The 16,892-nt window shown below is 46.7% G+C and overlaps 1 protein-coding gene across 2 annotated transcripts in view; it reads left to right on the top strand.

The window, feature by feature from the left end:
- The window catches only part of LOC139228534 (insulin receptor-like), a 253,998-nt gene that overhangs the window by 194,975 nt on the left and 42,131 nt on the right, over positions 1-16,892 (top strand). For both annotated transcript variants that reach the window (XM_070859618.1, XM_070859617.1), the window contains exons 5-8: positions 330-474; positions 2,147-2,361; positions 13,853-13,979; positions 16,290-16,534. In XM_070859618.1, the coding sequence (XP_070715719.1) occupies positions 330-474; positions 2,147-2,361; positions 13,853-13,979; positions 16,290-16,534 (732 nt within the window). The remainder of the gene's footprint in view (positions 1-329; positions 475-2,146; positions 2,362-13,852; positions 13,980-16,289; positions 16,535-16,892) is intronic.

Below are 16,892 nucleotides of genomic sequence, written 5' to 3'. Positions count from 1 at the left end.
TTGTTATGTTGATTGAGGGATAAATATTGGCCCAGGACACCGGGGATAACTCCCCTGCTGTTTGAACTAGTTCCGTGGGATCTTTTATGTCCACCTGAGAGAGCAGATGGGACCTCATTTTAACATCTCATCCGAAAGATGGCACCTCCGACAGTGGCAGCACTGCTCTGGGACTGTCAGCCTAGATTTAAGTGCTCAGGTTCCTGGAGTGGGACTTGAACCCACAACCTTCTGACTCGGAGGAAAGTGTGCCGCCCACTGAGCCACATCTGACACTGGCAGCACGATGGAATTGAGAAAGTTATAACTTCCTTGTGTTACTTTTTCAGCTAACATTGCAGCGGAGTTGGAAGCGAACCTGGGTCTGATCGAGGTGATCACCGGCTACCTGAAAATCCGCAGCTCCTACGCTTTAGTGTCACTGTCCTTCTTCCGCAGCCTGAGTCTGATCAAAGGTGAAACTCTGGAACCTGGGTAAGTCGTGGGAACGGTGACGTCACGGCTAGACTACAAACATAATGTTGCCTGGACTAGTGAATTTTGGCTGTGAAGAAAGATTGGAAATATTGGGTTTGTTTTCTTTGGAACAGAGGGGGCTGAGGGGAGACCTGATTGAGGTGTGTATAATTATGAGGGGCCTGGATAGAGTGGATAGGAAGGACCTGTTTCCCTTGGCAGAGGGGTCAACAACAGAAAATAGAGTCTGGATAAATGGGTTATTTTCTGGTTGGCAAATAGTAACCAGTGGAGTGCCGCAGGGTTCAGTGCTGGGGCCTCAACTATTTACAAATCTATATTAATGACTTGGATGAAGGGACAGAGTGTAATGCAGCCAAGTTTGCTGATGATACAAAGATGGGTGGGAAAGCAAATTGTGAGGAGGACACAAAAAATCTGCAAAGGGATATAGACAGACTAAGTGAGTGGGCAAACATTTGACAGATGGAGTATAATGTGGGAAAATGTGAGGTTATCCGCTTTGGCTGAAAAAATAGAAAAGCAAATTATAATTTAAATGGAGAAAAATTGCAAAGTGCTGCAGTACAGAGGGACCTGGGGGTCCTTGTGCATGAAACACAAAAAGTTAGTAAGTAATCAGGAAGGCAAATGGAATGTTGGCCTTTATTGCAAGGGGGGATAGAGTATAAAAGCAGGGAAGTCCTGTTACAACTGTACAGGGTATTGGTGAGGCCACACCTGGAGTACTGTGTACAGATTTGGTCTCCATATTTAAGGAAGGATATACTTGCATTGGATGCTGTTCAGAGAAGGTTCACTAGGTTGATTCCGGAAATGAGGAATGGCCAAAAGCTTGGTTGTGGTGATGGAATTTTTTTTTTTAAACGGAGTGTCTTAAAGGAGGAGAGGAAAGTGGAGAGACTGAGTGGTTTGCGGAGGGAATTCCAGAGTACGTTCAGCACAAAATGAGGATGGAACTGTGGGACACTCCTGGTTCGTGTGGCTCAGTCCTGCATCAGACGCTCCCATTAGTTCACTGAGCCGCTGGGGCAAACGTTCATCCGTTTTTAATTCGTCTCTGCCAAGTTTAGACTTTCTCTTCTAGACTCGGCTATTGGAGTTCAGAAGAATGAGAGGTGATCTTATCGAAACATATAGATAATGAGGGGGTTCGACAAGGGGGATGCAGAGAGGATATTTCTCCTCACAGTGGAAACTAAAACTAGGGGACATAGCCTCAGAATAAGGGGTCGCCCATTGAAAACTGAGATGAGGAGGAATTTCTTCTCAGAGGGTTGTAAATCTGTGGAATTCTCTGCCCCAGAGAGCTGTGGAGGCTGGGTCATTGAATATATTTAAGGCAGAGATGGACAGATTTTTGAGCGATAAGGGCTGTGGGGAGCGGGCAGGGAAGTGGAGCTGAGTCCGTGATCAGATCAGCCACGATCTTATTGAATGGCGGAGCAGGCTCGAGGGGCCTACTCCTGCTCCTTTTTCTTATGTTCCACAAGTCAATAAGATCATGGCTGATCTAATCTTGGCCTCGACTCCACTTCCCTGCCCACTCCCCATAAGCCTCAACTCCCCTATCGTTCAAAAATCTGTCTATCTCTACCTTAAAGTTCAAATGTATTGTAAATTTAAATTTGCTATCAAATGTGTCTTTTCTTTTTAATTTGACATCCAGGAATTACTCCTTCTATGTACTGGACAATCAGAACCTGCAGCAACTGTGGGACTGGATGAAGCACAATCTGACCATCTCACAGGGCAAGATGTTCTTTCACTTCAACCCCAAGCTGTGCCTGTCCGAAATATACAAGATGGAGGTGGCCACTGGGACCAAGGGGCGGCAGGAGAAAATGGACATTGCTCAGAAAACTAATGGAGACCAGGCATCGTGTAAGATATTGAAACCATAATATAAGATCAGTTCAGGAGCTGATGGTATTTGTGCAACAGTCGCGTTCTGAATAACGAAGTGTTTCATGAGGACAGCAGTGAGAATGGATCCTCGCTCAGAAGATCAGGAAGTAGAATCAGAATTGGATGGGAAATCGGAAATAACAAGGGGCAGAAAACATTGGTGGGAGTAGTTTATAGGCACTTGAACAATAGTTATACCGTTAGACAGAGTAATCAGCAAATACCAGGAGCTTGTAACAAAGGAAATATAATAATCATGGGAGGACTTTAATCTTCATATAGATTGGGCAAAGGTAGTCTGCATTCACGGAATGCATTCTAGACTGGTTCCATGGCGTATTGTTCGAGGAAACTATCAGGGAACAGGTTACTTGAGATATTGTATTGTGTAATGAGACAGGGTTAATTAGCAATCTCATAGTAAAGGATCCTCTGGGAAAGAGTGATCATAATATGCTGGAATTTCACATTGAGTTTGAAAGTGAAATACTTCAGTCGGAAACAAGAGTCTTAAACTTAAACAGCAAGAAACATCAGACATAAGAAACATAAGAAATAGGAGCAGGAGTCGGCCATTTGGCCCCTCGATCCTGCTCCGCCATTCAATAAGTTCATGGCTGATCTGATCCTGGCCTCAACTCCACTTCCCTGCCCTCTCCCCATAACCCTTATCTCCCCTATAGTTCAAAAATCTGTCTATCTCCACTTTAAATATACTCCATGACCCAGCCTGCACAGCTTTCTCGGGCAGAGAATTCCAAAGATTCACGACCCCCTGAGAGAAGAAATTCCTCCTCATCTCCGTATTAAATGGGCGACCCCTTATACTGAGACAGTGCCCCCTAGTTCTAGATTCCCTCACGAGGGGAATTATCCTCTCTACATCAAGTTCCCTCAGAATCTTATACGTTTCAATAAGATCACCTCTCATTCTTCTAAACTCCAATGAGTATAGGCCCAATCTCCTCAACCTTTCCTCATAAGACAAACCCCATCACTTCACTGCCTTTAATGGGAGAGAGTTTCACACCTCTACAAGCCTTTGCATGGAGGTGTTTCCGAACTAACTTCCTGAATGGCCTGGCTCTGATTTTAAGGCTATGTCCCCTCGTCATAACCTTCCCCTCTAGCGGCAAAAGTTTCTCTCCCTCCACCCTATCAATTCCTTTCATCCTAAAACCTTCAATCAATTCACCCCTTAGCCCCTATATTCCAGGAACTACCAGCCTAGTTTATGTAATTTAACCCTTGGAGCCCTGGTAACATTCTGTTGAATCCACGCTGAACTCCTTCCAAGGCCAACATATCCTTTCTAAGTTTGGTGCCCTGAACTGTACACAGTACTGCAGATGTGGTCTAACCAGGGCTTTGTACAGCTGGAGCAAAACTTTCTCCCGTTTATATTCTAGCTGTCTAATTATAAAGTCTAACATTCCTTTAGCTTTTTTGATTATTTTTTGTTCCTGACTAATACATTTTAGTGTACAGATACCCCCTCAATCTCCGTGGACCTCCACTGTTCTTGGCTTTGCACCATTTAAATAATACTCAGATCCTTCTTTGGTCCAAAATGGATGACATCACACTTGCCGGCGTTGAAATCCATCTGCCACAATTTCACCCACTCACTTAATCTATCAATGTTTCTTTGTAATTTTATGTTCCTGCCTGCACTACTATCTATATCACCAATCTTTGCGTCATCGCCAAACTTGGATATAAAGAAAGAAAGACTTACATTCATATAGCGCCTTTCACGACCACCAGACATCACACAGCCAATGAAGTACTTTTGGAGTGTAGCCACTGTTGTAATGTGGGAAACGCGGCAGCCAATTTGCACACAACAAGCTCCCACAAAGAACAATGTGATGATGACCAGATAATCTGCTTTTTGTCATGTTGTTTGAGACATAAACATTGGCCAGGACATGGCTCTCTATTGTGTTAGCTGAGGCATTAATAAATATCGTGAATAGTTGAGGCACTAGTCACCAATATTGTCTACAGCTGTCTGTCGGTCCCACGCAGCCAGCCCACCAGGTTTAAATGGAAAAAGCGCATACAGCAAAATTTGAATGGGCCGCCCAGCCCGTTAAAGTGGCACCCAAAAAAAAATTAAGAGGAACATTGCAAGTCACTTACTTCCAATTTGAGTACGTATCCATTAACTCTCTGACTACTGTCGTCTAGCCAATTCATCGAATGCCTTGTGGAAGTTCATATAAACTACATCCATAGAAGTTACCTTGCCTACTACTTCAGTTACTTCCTCAAAAGATTCGACTAGGTTCGTGAGACAAGACCTACTCGTTACAAATCCATGTCGGCTCTCTCATCAGCTCTGATTTCTCTAGTTACTCAGTCACTCTGTCCTTAAAGGGTCTATAATTTCCTGGTTTTCTCTGTCTCTCACCTTTCTTAAATAATGGAATTACATTTGCAATTTTCAGGGATAATTCCTGAATCGAAAGTGCTTTTGGAAGATTATGGCTAAAGTGTCTGCAATTTGCACAACTACCTCCTTTAAAACCCTGGGGTGGAAACCCGGGTTTATGTTGGACGCGAAACCATGGATTGCCAGTTTCTAACTTGTAAAGTCGAGAAATCGTGAATTATGCAAAATAACGTTGAAGCATTTAAGACTTGATATAAATGTCGGGAAATGCTGCAGATGCACACAGCAAGGTCCATCAGTGTGCGAAATGTAAGGGCAATTTATATGAGATCTTTTCAGCAATTGGGCAGCACTGATGCAATTTGGCCCTCGATGAAGCTGAAGTAAAGTAGAGAAGATTTTTTTTCCCTTGCTGGCAACGAAACTGGGGCTGTGACGGCAGCAGCAACAACGTCCATTAATGTAGTGCCTTGAATGTGCATCACAGTGAGGATAAAACAGACCCTGTGTGAAAGGAAGAGAGGTTGACCAAAGGCTTGGCTAATGAGGATGTTGAAGGATTTGGAAAGGAATTCCTGAGAGTAGGCAACTGAAGACACGGTTGCCAGTGGTTTGGTGAAGAGAAAGACGGGTATGCTCATGAGGCTAGAATCTGAGGAACCTAATCGAGAGTTTGGGGGTTGGGTGCAGGGGTTGTTGAGTTGGAGGAGTTTAATCTTGTTTTCAAATCCCTCCATGGCTCCTCCCCTCGCTGTCTCTTGATACCTCCTCCAGACTCACAACCCTCCGAGATATCTGCGCTCCTCCAATTTTGGCCTCTTGAGCATCCCTGATATTAAATCGCTCCACCATTGGTGTCCGTGTCTTCACCTGCCTGGGCTCTCAGCTCAGGAATTCCTTCCCTAGATCTCTTCATCTCTCTCTTCCTTTAAGACGCTCTGTAAAACCTACCTCTTTGACCCATCACCTGCCCAAATATCTCCTTATGTGGCTCGGTGTCAAATTTTGTTTTATAACCGCACCTGTGGAAGCGCCTTGGGACGTTTTAAAGGCGCTATATAAATGCAAGTTTCATACAGAGATAGGGAGAGGATGACCTTAATCGCAAGACCACGGGACAACCTGCCTCTAGGACTGTCGGCTTTCCCTTTAATTTTCTCCCCTGTCCGGGCACTACGCTGTGCTTCCCTGACGGCCCCAGCGAGAGACTGAGGCACACAGACCGGGAAAGTCCCAGGTTCAAACTCCAGCCTGTGCCGAGTTCAAGTCCGCTGAGGAGCATTTGTGTGGACTGAGCGCGCTAAAATATTTTGCTTGCCGCTTGTCACTTGTCTTCCAATCTCCACTGGCTCCTTAGCTCGTGAGCGTGTGCCACTTTCCGTATATGACTTGGCACCGAGATTATTTTTTCTAAATGTTCTTTCAATTTAAGGTTTTGGCAGAACGACTTAACTTCGAGGCCTGATGGTAGCAATTCCTGAAGTTTACTTTTTAGAAAAACAAATCGTGTCTGGGGGTCTGTCAAGAGTCCTGTCGAGGTCTGGGTTTGCAGCCACGATTACCATTTGCTGCCTCCCTTTGGATATAAACTATTCCTGGTCAAACCTCGTTACTATTTTGAGCTGTTGGCAAGCAACTTGAATTTCCATCTTTGCCCCCCCCTCCATGCCTAGTGGCTCAATTGTTCATAAATTATCTATTTAGAAGCTGATCTGTGCAGTCCAGGAAGGTTCTGCATCTGAAGGAAGTCTGGATCGACTAGGCTTATATTCAATGGAATTTAGAAGAATATGAGAGGGGATCTCATAGAAACATATAAAATTCTGACGGGATTGGACAGGTTAGATGCAGGAAGAATGTTCCCGATGTTGGGAAAATCCAGAACCAGGGGCCACTGTCTGAGGATAAGGGGTAAGCCATTTAGGACTGAGATGAGGAAAAACTCCTTCGCTCAGAGAATTGTGAACCTGTGGAATTCTCTACCACAGAACGTTGTTAAGGCCAATTCATTAGATATATTCAAAAGGGAGTTAGATGTGGCCCTTACGACTAAAGGGATTAAGGGGCATGTAGAGAAAGCAGGAATGGGGTACTGAAGTTGCATGATCAGCAATGATCATATTGAATGGTGGTGCAGGCTCGAAGGGCCGAATGGCCTGCTCCTGCACCTATTTTCTATGTTTCTATCCAGCAAAGCTGGGCTGGAGCAACAGTAAGGGTGTTAGAAAAACTGAAAATGCTGGAAGTACTCAGCGGGTCAGGCAGCATCTGTGGAGAGAGAAAACAGAGTTAACGTTTCGGGTCGATGACCCTTCGTCAGAACTGGAGAGTGTTCGAATGAACAGATTCTTAAAGGAGCGCTGAGAGGGGGAGGGGAGGAAAGAACAAAAGGGAAGGTCTGTGATAGGGTGGAATTCAGGAGAGATTAAGAGAGACAGAAGGGATGATGGGCCGACTTGAGATAGTAATGGCAGAAATGAGAAAAAGGTTAGTCTAGATCAGGTGTGAATGGTGGAATAATGACCAGCTGCCAAGGGAAACAGAGAGAAAAAAATTACATAAGACCCGGGGGGGTTAAAAACAAGAGGGAGGGAGCCAGATATGGGCAGAGTAAGGGTGTTGCCATTGGCTTCATGTCTCTGAGACAGGGAAAGGAAAAAAACAGGCCTTCCTAATCCCTCCTGATGCCTGCCGGGAGGTGCCTGTATGGGGGTGTTCGATGAGAGCAAGATGGAGATGCGCAAGGCTGCCCCATACAATCATAGAATAGCACAGTACAGGAGGGAGCCATTCGGCCCATCGAGTCTGCGCCGGCTCTTTCGAAGAGCGATCCAGTTAGTCCCGCTCTTTCCCCATATCCCTGCAATTTTTTTTCTCCTCCGGGTATTTATCGAATTACCTATTGTAGCTACGGATTGGATCTGTATTCACCATCCCACTCGGGCAGTACTTTCCACGCCCTAATCACTCAGTGCGTAAAAAGGTTTTTCCTCGTGTCACTTCCGGTCCTTTTGCCAATCACCTTAATTCTGTGCCCTCCAATTATCGACCCTTCAGCCACTGGAAACAGTTTACTCTGTCTAAATCCTTCATGATTTTAAACACCTCTCTTAAATCTCCTCTTGGCCCACTCTGCTTCAGGGAGAACAACTACAGTTATACAGGACCCTGGTGAGACCACACCTGGAGTATTGTGTACAGTTTTGGTCTCCTTACCTAAGAAAGGATAAACTTGCCATAGAGGGAGTGCAGCGAAGGTTCACCAGACTGATTCCTGGGATGGCAGGTCTGACATTAAGAGGTGAGATTGGGTCGACTAGGCCTGTATTCACTAGAGTTTAGAAGAATGAGAGGGGATCTCAGTGAAACGTATAAAATTCTGACTGGGTTGGATAGACTGGATGCGGGGAGGATGTTTCCCCGGGGCTGGGAAGTCGAGAACAAGGGGTCACAGTCTCAGGATGCGGGGTAGGAAATTTTGGACCAAGATGAGAAATGTTTTCACTCAGAGGGTGGTGAACCTGTGGAATTCTCTACCACAGAAGGCTGTGGAGGCCAAGTCACTGAATATATTTAAAAGTGAGATGGATAGATTTCTAGATACAAAAGGCATCAAGGGGTATGGGGAGAAAGCGGGAATATGATGTTGGGATAGAGGATCAGCCATGATCATATTGAATGGCAGTGCAGGCTCGAGGGGCCGAATGGCCATTACTGCTCCTATTTTCCATGTTTCTAACCCTGGCTTCTCCAGTCCATCCACGTAACTGCAATCCCTCATCCCTGGAATCATTCTTGCAAAACTTTCGCTCCCAAATAAAAAAATATATATATTTTTAGATTGTAACGGCTCCTGCACAAACTTTCGAACCCCATCAAAGATTGGTCCGCCGGGGTGTGGAGTTCCGCGCGTGCGGGCTCAAGACGTACATACAAACCCTTTAGACTCACGCTCATGGAGAGTAGCCACGTGGGTACCGGAAGTTAGCAGTTGCCCTGTAACAATAGTCCAGCATAATTCAGCACCTTGGGTGAGGGGCAATATTAAATAACGATGTAACTATTTGTATGGCACTTTTTTTGACGGGCGTCTATCCAGCCGCCCCCCGCCCCCCCCCGTTAGCACTGCACTGCTTTGACAGACATGCAACAAGCCCCGCCCCTTTCAAGCTCCACCACCCACGTCCGCCGGGCCCCAATCATTCCATCTACATGGTGGCAAGAAACAGGGCCTGAGGCTCTGACTCCCTTCGCCCCGGCCGGCCTGGGGCAGAGAATGGCGGTCCTTGGGGCTGGTGGAGAGAGAGCGCGGCTGGTGGATGGAGAGGGAGAGGGAGAGCGAGAGCGGCTGGTGGGGAGAGTGAGTGAGGGGGGGGGGTGGGGGGAGGGTCGGGGGGGGGAAACGGATCACGTTCTTCCAATCCCCTACAAGGGACATCGTTGGAGTGGATGATATCCAGAAGTCACGACACTGGCATTATTCATTTCATACCCAATAAACCTGTTAACAATCCGTACACAATGCCTGCCCCATCTATGGTGGGGTGGGGGAAGGATTCACTTGCGCTGAGGTAAGGCACCGGCTGGGGAGGCATGCACTTGGACTGGGGTACATGACTTTGGCTGGCCCTTGCTGTCTTCTGGGAGCTCTGTCCTCTCGCTTCAGGAAGTCAAAGTGGATTGAGTTACAATTTGCAAAGTCAGTGAGACCTTGGTCCCCTTGGGATGGGCGCATTCCTGTGAAACTTCAGGGTGTGGCTTATCCTCCAAGGGGACCAATTAGAAACAAAGGGTGGAGCATGGTGGCCATTTTCACAGCATAAATAAGCACGTCCATTAAAGAATTGAGTTGGCTGAAATCCAACAGCTGAATGATGGTATGCACTGTGGAATGTGCCCAACTAAAAGCTGTTGGGGAAGGGCCTTCTACTGAGACAGAGATTGCTGCTAATCAGCAGACAAATTGACTGCATAACTAATTGCCCCGACCATGACTATGGCCCCTCTCTAAATTCCCTCCCTCAACCCCTTCGCCTCTCTACCTCTTTCTCCCTCTTTAAGTTGCTCCTTAAAACCTACCTCTTTGGAAATCTGCCCTAATATTTCTCTACCTGGCACGCCGTCAAATTTTATTTTGTGACACTCCTGTGAAGCGCCTTGGGATGTTTTACTACGTTACAGGTGCTATATAAATGTAAGTTGTTGTTGTTCGGTTAGATTCCCATGACTGTTGGAACCTACATGCCTGTAAAACGAGGACAACATTTTGAAATGTAGGGAGTGATCCTGTTGCTTACACGAAGATATGTAAATGGTTAAAATTATGAGTGCAGGTTGTGCTGGTGTGTCAAATTGCCGAAAAATAACTCATGGCGGCTAACGGGCAACGGTAAGTTAAGGAAGGTTAAAGCAAGATGAGGGGGAAGTATAGGCGTCAGGCCTGACCTTATGGTCCAAGTATAAGTAACAAGTATGGGAGCTGTTATAGACAAGTGGGCAAGAAGTAGCCTGTGGCGGAAAGGTGAATTGTTGATGTCGGTCAAGCAGAGCCAGCGGCAGATCTGGAGTTCTCCGACACCGGTTAATGTTTGGCCGAGAAATTGGAGGCTGCCGGGGTGTAAGGACCCAGGTTCTCAGAAGGCTATGTGTAATGCTATGCTCAAATATATTAAATGATTCGGTGTTAACTTGGAAATTAGATGCTTCAAAGTCCCTGACTGTTCCTGAGTCACATCGAAGCCAAGTAATTGCCCTGGTCATGTCGTGGCTGATGTAATGCATCTAAACTGTCCCAGATGGGTTAGTTGTACCAGCACGGTAGTTACATAACAGAAGTGTGGTCACTGTTGTAGTGTCGGGAAATGCAGCAGCCAATTTGGGCACAGCACAGTCCCGTAAACCGCAGTGAGATACGTGACCGGGTAATCTGTTTTGGTGATGTTGGGTTGCGGGATAAATATTGTCCCAGGGCACCAGGAGAACTCTCTTGCTCTTCATCCTCTGGATCTTTTACATCTAGCTGAGAGGGGTGACGGGACCTCGGTTTAATTGGCCTCATCCGAAAGATGGCATCCCTGACAGTGCAGCACCTCCCTCAGTACGGCACTGAAGTGGGACAATTGAGGGCTTGAATGGCCGCCTCCTGTGCTGTAACTATTCTAAGTGTTGACCTGGGTTATGTGCTCAAGCCTCTGGAGTGGGACTTGAACCCACGACCTTTTATCCTTTTGAGAAGAAAGTACTACCCACTCAGTAAATTGATCGTTTTCTCTTGGAGATATCGGTGTCTTTGCCTATGGACTTTTTAAAGAAAACTGCATTTGAAAGGCCACTACCCAAGACATCGGGACCACATTGTGGGAGATGAGCAAAGATCTCGAGCCACCGCCATGATCTGTTGATCACCTGAAAGCCCAACAATCACTTGTATCGGATGGCATGTGTGGCTTGTTACGTGTGAGCCTGTGCCTGTGTGCGCAGATGCGATTTGTTACGTGTGAAGCAATTAGCATGCGGAAATGCGTGGTGAATCTGCACTGAAGAACGGGTCTCCGACGTGCTCAGTTACCTGGCAACAGCACGACATGAAATGGTTAATGTGGCTCAGAAGAGAGAGAGAGAACATCTTAAATCATCAAGGCCCCCGACGCGTACGCCACAGAGAAACCGACTTTGAAACCATCAGGATAGAGTTAAACACACTGGTACCTGTCAGAGGGATTGAAATTAAAGATGGACGTGGAATTTGGATTGGGAAAAATAAGGGTCAGGGAGAAGTCATACTTAGCAAGAATTATCCATGAGTTGGATACGAGTAAAGGGAAAGCTGGTGATTTATTGAAATGGTAAACTGTAGCTCTCTGTACGATGGTTTTCTTTGCATTATGATCTGTTGCTTGAAATGCGTATACCTGGTTGAGGTGCTAATAACTTACAATGAGGGGACCTCCTGCAGAAGGATAAGAAATAGGATTGAGTGAGGTGTCGGAGAAGGAGCTTCTGCGATCAGTGGACCTCCTGCAAACCGGAAAGCAGGAAGCTGTAAGATTATCATGGATTAGTTGGTTTTTAGAATACTTGTTTTCTATTTTTAGTGATCTAATCATCAGTAATGGATTTATAATCGTGTGCAAGAACTAAATGTAGAAGTCTTTAATCATCGTCATGTATGCAATGCTGACCTGAATTCATGATCATATCATAAGCAGTCCCTTGAAATCGAGGAAGACTTGTTTCCACTCCTAAAGTGAGTTCTTTGGTGGCTGAACAGTCCAACACGAGAGCCACAGACCCTGTCACAGGTGGGACAGATATTTGTCGGGGGAAGGGGGTGGGTGGGACTGATTTACCGCACGCTCCTTCCGCTGCCTGCGCCTGACCTCTTCACGCTCGCAGCGTTGAGACTCGAAGAGCTCAGCGCCCTCCCAGATGCACTTCCACCACTTAGGGCGGTCTTGGGCCAGGGACTCCCAGGTGTCAGTGGGGATGTCGCACTTCACCGGGGAGGCTGTGAGGGTGTCCTTGCAACGTTTCCTCTGCCTACATTTGACATGAAGGAGCTCCGTGTAGAGCACTTGCTTTGGGAGTCTCGTGTCTGGCATGCGAACTAAGTGGCCCGCCCAGCGATGCTGATCGAGTGTGGTCAGTGCTTCAATGCTGGGGATGTTAGCCTGGGCGAGGACACTGATGTTGGTGTGTCTGCCCTCCCAGGGGATTTGCAGGATCTTGCGGAGACATTATTGGTGATATATCTCCAGTGACTTGAGGTGTCTTCTGTACATCGTCCATGCCTCTGATCCATACAGGAGGGCGGGTGTTACTACAGCCCTGTGGACCGTAAGCTTGGTGGTAGGTTTGAAGGCCTGGTCTTCGAACACTCTTTTCCTCAGGCGGCCAAAGGCTGTATGGCACAAGGAGGCGATGTTGAATCTCTGCATCAATGTCTGCCTTTGTTGACAAGAGACTCCCAAGGTATGGGAAGTGGTCTACGATGTTGAGGGCTGCGTTGTGAATCTTGATGACTGGGGGGCAGTGCTTTGTGGCGAGGACAGGCTGGTGGAGGACGTCGGTCTTACGGATGTTAAGCGTGAGGCCCATACTTTCATATGCCTCGGTGAATACATCGACTGTGACCTGAATTATATCAGACATGTAACCCTTTTGCTTATAATTAAAAGTATGCGAGCCAACTATAAGCTTGGGGTGAGAAAGAGGAATGCTAGAGTCAAATAGTGAAACTGTTGGGTGAATTAGTCCAACGGTAAGGATGAGGCGATGGGGCTGAAACTCAGGGTTTCCGAGACCTGTTGCTGTCAGTTTGCGGCGGCCGTGCGGCGGAATCCTCGTGACCGCCGCTTTGTCGTCAAATGGCTGCCCCGACCCAAATTTAGGTCGGGGATTTTTCGGCCTGGTCCCGATTCTGCCCGATCCTGATGACCGCCCATAGAGTGGAACTAGTCTGGGAACCGAGGTCAGTTGTACCTGCAACCATGCTGGAATGTAATGATGTGCTCCAGGGTCTGATTAGGAGCTCCACAGTCGCATGATGGGGGACGCTTTAATCTTCCACCTATGGAGAAGGTGGCAGCAATGACCATGGCCGGTTCTGAGATGGTTGATGGTTGTCCACTGTTTGCGAGGAAGGTTTGATCCTACAAGTTGTCCTGTCAATTCTTCCAAGCATTTTGCCATCGGTCATCAAAATTACAGTAGTTCGTGAATTGATGTGATCTTTTGAGTTAATTTCTCGATCTATTCTCACTGGTTAAGCGTTTCAACAGCAGTGTGTCTTTTTATTTCACCTTTATATAAAAAAAAAATGGTTAAAAATGTTTTTCTGAGTGTCAATTTTCTCACCCCCGGCCCCTGACTCTGCTGAGTTGCAGTTTCACAGGACCCCTCTAATCCCTCATCCATTCAGTATCTGGAGGTTAACTTGTTGAGGGAGGCGAGACAATGCACATTGGGGTTAAACGAAAGGTTGGCGACTGCAACACCGTCGACGTTGACCAACCTGCGCGAGGGAATAAAAGGAGTTCATGGCTGTTTTCTCTCCCTACCCCTGCTTAGGTGAAAGCCAGCTCCTGAGGTTTGTCTACAATAAAACGGCGACTGATAAAGTTCTGTTGAGGTGGGAGCCGTACTGGCCACCGGACTTCCGAGACCTCTTGGGTTTCATGATATTCTTCAAGGAAGCGTGAGTATCTTTTTGGGACTGTATATGGAATGCATGCCGCTTAAAACTCTTCAGTTCTTAGGCAGTCCCCCGGAGTCGAGGATGACTTGCTTCCACACTAACATGAGTTCTAAGGTGACTGATGAGACCAATGCGGGCCAGGTCCCGAACTTCATTTTAAAGGGTGGAAGATACCCGTGCATGAATTCTTTTAATGTGGGGTGGCCGTTGCACACCAGTCACCACACGGGCTTGACAGAGTGAGGTCTTGGTCCAGTGGCAAGGGGACCCAAGATGATTGGAGACCAGGCTGTCCTGCATGGGCCTAACACACGCACGCACGCTGCACACATTCCTACTGACCCCCTCCCTCAGGTCCTCTCCCTGGTTTTCAGAGATCGCAATTAGTAATAAAGGGGCCCTTAGGGAAGAGTGACCATAATATGATAGAATTTTACATTAAGTTTGAAAGTGATTTAGTTAAATCCGAAACTAGGGTCTTAAATCTAAACAAAGGAAACTAAGTAGGTATGAGGGGAGAGTTGGTTAAGGTAGATTGGGAAACTACATTAAAAGGCATGATGGTAGACAAGCAATGGCTAGCATTTAAAGAATTAATACACAAGTTACAACAAACATACATTCCTTTTTAAGACCCAAAACCCCAGAGGAAAAGTGGTCCAACTGTGGCTAACAAGAGAAGTTGAAGATAGTATTAGATCAAAGGAAGTGGCTTATAATGCCAAAAAGAAATTAGAAGTAGATACAGTATACTAAGGACATGCAGTCTTTTTTGCGTTGTGTGTGTGTATAGATACACTTTGGGGTGATTCTGCAATCGGGAAGTCTCAGCGAGGGGTGGAGAGGGGAAACGGCCTCTGGGGGAGCGCATTGCAAGCAAATGTTCCCTTTTAAGCAGCGTGGCTGAGCAGCGCTCTGCAACTTCCATGCAACCGGCTCACTGGCTTTTAAATAGGAAAAATCGCGCATACGCGGTATTTTGAATGGGCTGGGAGGAAAACAAAAACAACTCAAAAAATCATTAAAAGGAACATTGGCTGCCGGTAACCACAGCTCCGTGCCCGCGTATTGACTGCGCTCTCTGCTACATGTGATGAAGAAAGAAAGACTTGCATTTCTATGGCGCCTTTCACAACCACCGAATGTCTCGAAGCGCTTTACAGCCAATGAAGTGCTTTTGGAGTGTGGTCACTGCTGTAATATAGGAAATGTGACAGGCAATTTGCGCACAGCAAGCTCCCACAAACAGCAGTGTGATAATGGCCAGATAAGCTGTTTTTGTTATGTTGATTGAAGGATAAATATTGGCCCAGGACACCGGGGATAACTCCCCTGCTCTTCTTCGAAATAGTGCAGTGGGATCTTTTACATCCACTTGAGAGGGCAGACGGGGCCTCGGTTTAACGTCTCATCTGAAAGAAAGCACCTCCGACAGTGCAACATTCCCTCAGCACTGCACTGGAGTGTCAGCCTAGATTCTTTTCTCAAGTCCCTGGTCTGGGACTTGAACCCACAACCTTCTGACTCAGAGGCGAGAGTGATAAAACACTAAACCAGCCCTATAAATGATTCACTTATAACTTGCCTTTGACACTGCATGTGGACAGATGATGAGCGAAGGGATTGGTGGGATTAAGGTCACCCGAAATGGACTTGAACACCTATTCCTGAAAATGATTGTGTACCTGTTCTTCTCTCTCCGTTCTTTATGAATATATGTGGGCCAAGACTGTTGTCTGCTCCTCCCGTGTGCAACGGTTCACTTTATGGAAATGCTTAGTGGATGGGAGTGGAGATTAATTTTAAAATAGACACACTGTACTGTGGCTGCAGTGTGTACCATCGACAAGAGGCACTGCGGCAACTCGCCAAGGCTTCTTCAGCAGCACCTCCCAAACCCGCCACCTCTACCACCTAGAAGGACAAGGGCAGCAGGCGCATGGGAACACCACCCCCTCCAAGTTCCCCTCCAAGTCACGCACCATCCTGACTTGGAAATATATCGGCCGTTCCTTCACTGTCGCTGGGTCAAAATCCTGGAACTCCCTAACAGCACTGTGGGAGCACCTTCACAACACGGACTGCAGCAGTTCAAGAAGGCGGCTCAACCCCACCTGCCTGAGAGCAATTAGGGATGGGCAATAAATGCCGGTCTTCCCAGTGACGCCCACATCCCGAGAATTGATTTTTTTTTTTTTAAAGTGGGGTGACGGGCAGGTTATCCTACCAAGAGTAGGTGATGCACAGAAGCTCCAGTCAGCAGTAGGGTGATGGATTTCTCTCTCTTTATTTTTATGTTCCCTGATGTAGCCCTTACCAGAACGTGACTGAGTTTGAGGGGCAGGATGCCTGCGGATCAAACAGCTGGAAAGTGATCGATGTGGAAGCCCCTGGGCGATCAGATGGAAAACTCAATAGCCCAGGGACACTGCTTCGTGGCCTCAAACCCTGGACTCAGTATGCAATCTTCGTCAAGACCCTGCTCACGATAAGCGACGAGCGCCACAATCATGGAGCCAAAAGCGAGATTGTCTACATTCGCACCACAGCAGGCGGTAAGCTTTTGAAACTATATATAATTAATTTACACAACTGTCTGTCATATTCACCTGCACGCAATTGCCGTCAGTTTTTATCATTATAAATGTGTCCACATTTATAATGGAAACTGGATATGTAAACTTGTCACGTGGCATTTACATTGCCCCACCAGTGGTGGCGCTGTAGCGTCACAGTTTGGTATTTTCCAGCTTCTCCAACTGCACTACAGAGAAAGTCCTGTGTCCAACCAATTCTGATTTCCAAATTGCTGTACATTTTGCTGTTTAACTATAAATAATGGTCCGAAAATTGCGGTTGGAGGCTTCGGGCGAACGCCTCTGACCCGAAAAAAAAATCAATGAACGTACCGGG

Source organism: Pristiophorus japonicus, chromosome 18 (assembly GCF_044704955.1).
Source record: "Pristiophorus japonicus isolate sPriJap1 chromosome 18, sPriJap1.hap1, whole genome shotgun sequence".
NCBI lineage: Eukaryota > Metazoa > Chordata > Chondrichthyes > Pristiophoridae > Pristiophorus > Pristiophorus japonicus.
The sequence above is the reverse complement of the archived record's forward strand: the minus strand, read 5'-3'. Positions and strand labels throughout refer to the sequence as shown.